General features: G+C 52.1%; 4 protein-coding genes across 4 annotated transcripts; 2 read left to right on the plus strand and 2 right to left on the minus strand.

Annotated features, from left to right (window-relative positions):
• Positions 1–1,663: 1,663 nt before the first annotated feature.
• On the minus strand, positions 1,664–2,933 carry MIND_01139600 (GPP34-domain-containing protein; the record flags this gene model as incomplete). Its single annotated transcript, XM_037367935.1, has 11 exons — positions 1,664–1,716; positions 1,768–1,796; positions 1,837–1,913; positions 1,968–2,003; positions 2,050–2,083; positions 2,131–2,344; positions 2,393–2,421; positions 2,521–2,549; positions 2,626–2,722; positions 2,773–2,816; positions 2,856–2,933. 11 exons carry the CDS (start codon positions 2,931–2,933, stop codon positions 1,664–1,666), a joined length of 720 nt encoding a protein of 239 aa, XP_037215767.1.
• A 719-nt stretch (positions 2,934–3,652) lies between these two features.
• MIND_01139700 (uncharacterized protein) lies at positions 3,653–4,689 on the minus strand (the record flags this gene model as incomplete). The annotated part of the gene is made up of 3 exons (XM_037367936.1): positions 3,653–3,669; positions 3,727–4,370; positions 4,415–4,689. 3 exons carry the CDS (start codon positions 4,687–4,689, stop codon positions 3,653–3,655), a joined length of 936 nt encoding a protein of 311 aa, XP_037215768.1.
• A 341-nt stretch (positions 4,690–5,030) lies between these two features.
• On the plus strand, positions 5,031–5,352 carry MIND_01139800 (PCI domain-containing protein; the record flags this gene model as incomplete). Its single annotated transcript, XM_037367937.1, has 2 exons — positions 5,031–5,168; positions 5,212–5,352. The coding sequence occupies 2 exons, from the start codon at positions 5,031–5,033 to the stop codon at positions 5,350–5,352; spliced, it is 279 nt and encodes a 92-aa protein (XP_037215769.1).
• Positions 5,353–5,384: 32 nt separating this feature from the next.
• On the plus strand, positions 5,385–6,563 carry MIND_01139900 (PCI domain-containing protein; the record flags this gene model as incomplete). Its single annotated transcript, XM_037367938.1, has 7 exons — positions 5,385–5,489; positions 5,529–5,629; positions 5,677–5,752; positions 5,798–5,890; positions 5,934–6,052; positions 6,105–6,350; positions 6,404–6,563. The coding sequence occupies 7 exons, from the start codon at positions 5,385–5,387 to the stop codon at positions 6,561–6,563; spliced, it is 900 nt and encodes a 299-aa protein (XP_037215770.1).
• Positions 6,564–7,301: the final 738 nt, after the last annotated feature.

Genomic DNA, 7,301 nt, shown 5'->3' on the forward strand with positions numbered 1-7,301 from the left:
CCCCGCCTCGACTCCGTCTCTCCGGTCATCGTCCTTTGCCGCCTCACTGCCTGGGAAAAGAAACTGCCCAAGCAGTACACCGTTGCCGCTGCCCCTGGGGCGAACTCCCTCCACCTCCCGTTGGAGCTAGAGTCCACCACCAGCGCGCTGAAGCTCTCACTCTCTGGGCTTGTCGACTGTGGTGCCACCTCTGACTTCATTGACACGAACTATGTTGCTCGGAATGGCATTCCGGTCCGCACCCTCGATCAGCCGATTCCGGTCTTCAACGTCGATGGCACCCCCAATGACGCTGGCTCCATCAAACAGATCGCGGACTTGGTCCTGCGCTACAGAGGCCATGCCGAACGAGTTCAACTGGCCGTCACCCATCTTGGCAAGCAAGACCTCATCCTGGGGTACTCCTGGTTGCGGAAACACAACCCAGAGATCAATTGGGAAACCAAGGAGGTCAAGATGACACAGTGCCCCCGCAATTGCTCGACCTGCCGCGAGGAGGAACGCGTCGAACGGACTGAGTTGCGGCGACTCCGGTCGCTCCAGAAACGTCTCCGCTCCGGCCCGTTCCCCTCGGTCTGCGCCATGGACCTCTCTGGCCCTGACGACGGAGACGATTCCGTCTCCGGTGACGACTCCGCCCTGCCTGATCTGATGCCGGACTCCGACGACGATGAAGACGATGGTCAGCTTGAAGATGGTGACCGCATCTTCTACACCTCGTTCCGCCCCTCGGAGGAGATACGCGCTGGCAGTACTGTCTCACAGCGCCTGGCCGAAGCCTTCGCCAGGAACTCCGCCCCTCCGCCCTCCGAGATCCCGGACTGGGCTAAGAAGTTTCAGGACGTCTTCAACAAGGAGTCCTTCGACACGCTACCGGAGCGGAGAGCCTGGGACCACGCCATTGAACTCGTCCCCGACGCTAACACTGCGGGCAATGGAGCATATTCCGCCCTGGAATATGTTGAGAATATTATGAATATTACAGGGTGTATTCATTCCATTTTCTAGGCCGGAATATGACAGGAATATCCGTGGAATATTCTTAATTTTCTCACCATCTGTCATATATATGACAGCCCGGAAAATGTTGAGCAGATCCGTGGAATATTCTTAATCTGCCACATGTTTTCATTCAATATTCCGGCCTGGAATATATCACATGTTCCAGCCTGGAATATTGTGATCATATTCTGGGACTATCATTGATTGGGATTCTGATTGGGATTCCATAAAACTGTGATAAGCCACTATATAATTACATGCTAGCTAATGTATACCATGACAAGTCACCTCACTCGCACACATAGCTTATCCCTACTCACCAAGGCTTGCTGCTTGCTAAGACTTGTATACTTTTTTTTGATGCATTATGATATTTACATACAGGCATACATTAACTGCCCGCGTCCACGGTCCACCTCACCAATCATCTCCTTCATCAGCACCGCCAGGAATCGGTCTGCCGGGACCGGGCGGGCGACAAGGGGTGGAGCTTGGTCTTGACAAGTGCATTGGTATGGCTTGTTCGTGACGCGCAGAAGCATATGTAAGTATGGATGGGCGGTTTGGGGACAGAATGGATGGAGGCGGCGCAAGTAAATAGATGTAGTTGAAAGAGTAGGGCCAGATGTTGGCGGAATGTTGTCATAGTCGTGGTCGACAGTCAAGGGCTGATGATGGTGATCATGACACGTAGACGCAAAGTCGTCGGAGACCCTGAGAGGAAAAATTGAGAAGGACGCAAACGCAGGTTACGCCGTCACTCACTATCTGGAAGTTTTGTAATGTTTTGCTCGCTGCAATTTCCGTATTAGACCCAAGCTGACCTTAATCCACAGGTCTTTGCAGTGGACACCCAAGCGAATGACAACAAAAGCGTCTATGGCAATGCCGCAAGGCCTCTGCTGGACATGCTATTGTCTGGGGTAAGTACTGTTGCTTGTTTTGCGTATTAGACATAAGCCAACCTTAATCCAAAGGTCATGCTCATCATCCCAATAGCGCTGTCTCCGCGCCGGCGCTTTAGCCAATCTTGGCCATGACGCTGACCGCCTCGTCGTCGAAGAACGTTGCTCGGTCAGTGCTGTCTGCAAGGTCAGAAATGGACTGAAAACAAGTCGGATGACTCACCACCTATGGCCAGCGAACTCTGCAAGTATTTCATTACATCTGCCAAATGCCGCTTCCCGCTCCTCGTATCCTAGTCGGCCAAATGCGTTATCAAGTATGGAGGCGGTGTAGGCTGAGCAAACAAGGCCTTCCGCATCCATGGCTTGTGGTGGAACTGTGCTCGTCCTGTTAGCACCACGCGGTTGACTGCGCCAGCCTTGACATGCGCGTCCGCCTAAGGCTGTGCTTAGCAAATATCACTTGAGTTCGAGGAGAAACTTACTAAAGAACAAAAAGTTCGTCTTTTCCGTTCTAAGAATGCCCTTGTCGACTAAGCATTTCACCAAACGGCGGTTGCGAACTTGTTTGAACTGGAACTTAAGTCGATCTTGAGCGCATTCCCAGTTTCACCTGAGAGTGTCAATGCCAGATAGGCATTTCTACAATGTGTCAATAATTCAGTAATGCTCGGAGGAAGACGGCCCCGAAAAGGCACACGATACGAAAAGAACTTACGCGTCCAGGGTCCCTCACAATGCTAATTCTCTGTCTGAGCACGAGTTCAATGAGTATGGACCCTCGCAGGGCATAGCTGATGTTGTTCTTCCAGAAGCTGAGATACCCATGCAACCAACGCTGCCCGAGGCACTCTGCTCCGCACACCAGTCGCCACCCGGCCCGGCAGTGTCGCCCTCACTGGCCCGTTCCTAGTCTTGGAGACCAAACTCGCGTATAAGTGTGCAGACGTCCAACGGCACTCCATAGTCGTCCATAACTGTGTTGTACTTCGAGTCTTCGTATGAGAAACGAGGAACTCGGCCCATGGTCGTCAGGACGGCCGTTTGGCGAGGAGAGGGGGAAGGGGTCGAGTTTGTTGGCAAGGTTGGATGAGGGGAAGGTGTGGGTTTGCTACTGGTGGGCGCGAACCACAGGTAGCATATCATCTTGAATGTCTAACTTTCGGGTCGTGTCCGTGCAACATAAAGCCAGTCGCGCCCAAGCATCGTGGAACCATCTCTACGCGCCGAGATTTCAACTTCTAAGCTAGTCGATCTCGCGTGAGTTGGGCAGCGAGGGCGGTCGTCAAAACTGCCGTTTGGTGGGTAGTTGGCAAGAAGTGGCCAAGCGCATTAGTGGGAAAAAGCAGCAGCTGCCCGCGTGGCATTTCCCACGCAAGCTCCGGCCGGCCGGTCCGAACACAGACGAGGACCCAGCTTTGCTACGCCTTTGCCATGACCGAGCAGGTGCATGAAAGGAGCGGCTGGTGATTGGTGGAGGCGGGTTGGCGGAGCCTGAGATGGTTGGCCCAAGCTTCACGAACGGCACCCGTTGTCGACCGTTGGCACGAGAGACCAAGGCGCCCCGATGGAACGATCTTCCTTCGTTCGAGATGGTGGTGCCCTCGCCACCCTCGCCAAAGTCATGTTGTTGACTGTGGGCCCAGATTATCGCATGGGCGGTGGATTCGGTGACACGGGCTCGGTGCCAACGCGATTTGCGGCTTGAACAAGCGGTTTCTCGCAGGTTTCAGACCTGCTTCAACCTAAGGATCCGCCTTAGCTGGAAAAACAAAGCCGGAGGGACAATGACGCACAGTGGGCTTTTCTGCCAACCCACTCACGTCCGTCCGCATACGACGAAATGGATCATCATCGTCAGCTTTCGGCATCGGAAGTCGTCCAAGGTTTGGCTTTGCGTGGAAAACACCCAGCTCTATGTTGTTCTGGACGGCCGAAACCACAATCTGAGATGGTCTGAGGAGCGTACTGACAGGAGATCTTGAAAAGGCATCCCACAGGTCTAGTATCCGTTGACCACCCCAAAGCGGTAGATCAAATATTTGGGGGAAAGTGTCGTTATTCAGAGAAGTGTATGTGATCTCGACACAACTCTCGTTTGCTGACAACAATATCTTGTGCCACGTATCGAAAATGAGCTGGCCTGGAGCGTGGTCCAAGCCGCCAAGGATGTGCGGTTTGATGTCTTCCGTATTGATGAGCCGACGAGAGGAAGGTGGGCAAACGGTTTCCCACCATCGTTCCGAAATTGCTCGAGGGGGATTGGTATGCAAAGGGTCAATTGGAAGGGTCTTCTCAGGGTGCCAAGAGCCGCCAACGACTGGGCCAGCAATAAGGGCATTCATTGGGGTTCTAGTGCCGGACCTTGGTGCGGGAGGGAATGGGTAGTGTTCTGGGGCCCACCAGTAGTCAGCGAAAACATATGCACGATCAGAGACATATGCAAGATGGGTGTTCATTAGCCTACGAAGTTTTAGTCATGATGCTAGACAAGGAAAGCCACGCACCGTTCGTTGAGACAGTTATTCCACCCCAGAAAGTTCGCTTGCACGGAAAACTTAACATAACGACCGTTTTTGCCTTCTGGAAAGGGTAATGCGAGATCATGTTGTGGCAGACGCTCCATCTCCCCGTACAGTTGTCGATACGACGGGCCTAAGGAAAGACCAAGTGCCGTATAGCCCTTGATACGGACTGCAGGGAAAGTCCAAAACAGGACTGAGACGGCGCATATACCAGCTATAGACACAAAGAGGCGTCGACGAATGTAAGAATGAGCCATGAAGGAGCAACAAGAAGTGTAAACTCGGTGAAGTCTTGCAATTCAGAGTCTTCATAGAATTTCGGATGCCGGCGCCGTTCGAAGAAGGGAACGAAACCCGAGCAAAATCTTGGCCGGCGCGCCGGTACTGGCCGTGACGGCAGGTTATACATGAGATGAGTCACTTCGATGGGAATAGCGATAGTTGAAAGGGTATTGCGAAAATGAATACATGGCTCGGGTTGGTGTTGTCACGAACTCAGTCACGCACTCTCTCAACAACGTCCACTTCGCCTTTCTGGATTTTCGACGCTCGTATGCGCCTGCCGTTTCCATTCCACTCGTAACACCGCTGCGTCAACATGCCGATGGACTTTTCCACCTACATAATGCAAATCAACGACGCGCTCAACGCTGAGAATGGGCCAAATCTTGCCTACCTTCTTCGGCCAACGAGCCCTCATGGAAAAGATCTCGTCAAGTCTCTTCGCTCTCCAACGGTAAACACGCCTAAATAGGTCGTCTTTTCCTTATTATCGACAGGTGGTTTCGATGGCACAATACAAAGGCTGCATATCCAGCCCATGGGATGAGGTCGCCATTCAATACATGTTGACCTGTACCAATATCGCTCATGGGAGGTCTGCGGAGGCATTCAAGCAGCAATCAGCACTCGTTTCGTGAGTTGTCGTTCATCATATCGCACACACACTAACATGGCCGAGCGCATTCTCTCGCTACTTCATCGAGAACACGGGTTGGACGCTGCCTGCATTGTTCTCCATCCCGCGGGACCTGAGAGACTTGGCGGGATGATGTGTGTGTGTCGCGAACTTGTCATCTAATATGACTTGCGCCAGGCTGACCTCCATGGACCACCGAATTCGACGGAGCAAAATGAGTGCAAGATGGAGGCAGCCAGGGTAGTTGCGAGAGCGTTTTCAAACTGCATGACAGATCGGTACGTCCTTTATTCTTTCACCAGCCACATGAAAATGACGGCCCTAGAGTCTCGCCTCCTGAAGAGTCACGCAAATGGGGCGTTTACTATATTGTCGGGCTTGTCATGAAATGCTACTTCAAGGTAAGGTCATACTCGCTTCTTGTCTGTTCTCACAAATCCGAACAGGTCAAATGGATTTCTCTGACCAAGAACATTATAAAGGCGCTTGAGAATACCAACGATATACCCGAACTTGCAGATTACCCACGGGCACACCAGGTTTGTTTATCTTTCACTACCTTTCAGGTCTGATATCGAGCAGGTCACTTATCGCTACTACATTGGCATGCTCGCATTTCTTGACGAAGAGTTCTCCAAAGCGGAGCAGGAGCTGACGTTGGCGTTCTACCAGTGCACAACGAAAGCGCACAAGAACCAGACGTGCGCAATCCTTCCACTTTTTCTGGACATCCACCAACTAAATCAATCGTAGTCGTATCCTCACTTATCTTATTCCCCTTCGCATACTTCGAGGTCATCTCCCGTCTCAAGACCTTCTCGGACGTTTTCCGATCCTCGCAGACCTCTTCTTGCCATTCATATCCGCCATCCGAGTAGGCGATCTTGCTGCGTTTGACTCTGCACTTGCCGCTCGCGAGGCCAAACTTATCGACCTCAATCTGCTTCTTACCATCGAAAAAGCTTGTGAACTCTGTATGCGAGTGGTCTCCCGTCGAGTGTAAGTCGTCTGACCTTCGTTTCGATGGCGCTTCTGCTGACACGCTTGCTTAGTTGGCTCCTCGAGAAGAAAAGCACGCGCATGCACCTCAGGCTGTTCCATGCTGGCTTGCTTGTGTCCGGCTGGGATGTCGATGTCGAGGAGGCTGAATGCTTGGTGGCGAATATGATCTACAAAGGGTTCATTCGCGGGTACATCAGCCACGAGAAGTAGACGGTGGTTTTGGCGGCCGCGAATGCATTTCCTCGGCCGTCAGAGAGGCCGTCGCCCTATTCGCTTGTGTGACAAACAGGGAAGAAAGTTGGAGCGTAAACCGGAGTATATTGAAAAGGTTCTGCTCGGTACGGGGAAAGAGACCTAGGTCTCTATGTGTAGTGGTAAAAGAGCTCTCCGTCCACTTCATCGACCAAAACATGCTTGGCCATGGGGGGGCTGGTGTTGAATGCTGGAGTCATAGAGGCCAACGAATGGAAGTTAGTCTGAAAGAATATATATGGGGTAGTGTGTTTTAATAAGGCTCGTCTTATCCCACTTTTCTATAGAGTTGATAGAGAGTTAGAAAAGTACTGCAGGCCGGAACTCTGACTACACTGTACAGTCCCCCAAACGGACGCGCCGGAGGATACCCTCCCCAAGGACGGAAAGCGTTCAGAGCAATTTGTGCTGGAGGTGAACAAATATTTCAACCGGCTTTAACGTATGTGCTTGTTATATTGTTGTCTATCCATCTAATGACCTTTCCGCAGTCTATCCAAAGCGCCATTCACAGCTCGCTTGCTCATATAATCTACTCCCGCATTGCTCCGTCCGCCATGAACGCGCCGCCACCGAATGTCGTCCCCCCCTCGCTGGGTCAGTAGTCTTAGGCGAAACAAGGTGTTCTAGGTGGTGGTTTTTATAGCCATCATCCCGCGAGATGAGAGCGAATTCTTGGGCTGGCATAGTTGGGAG

This window comes from Mycena indigotica, assembly GCF_014461135.1.
Source record: "Mycena indigotica strain 171206Taipei chromosome Unknown Mind.scaff0010, whole genome shotgun sequence".
NCBI lineage: Eukaryota > Fungi > Basidiomycota > Agaricomycetes > Agaricales > Mycenaceae > Mycena > Mycena indigotica.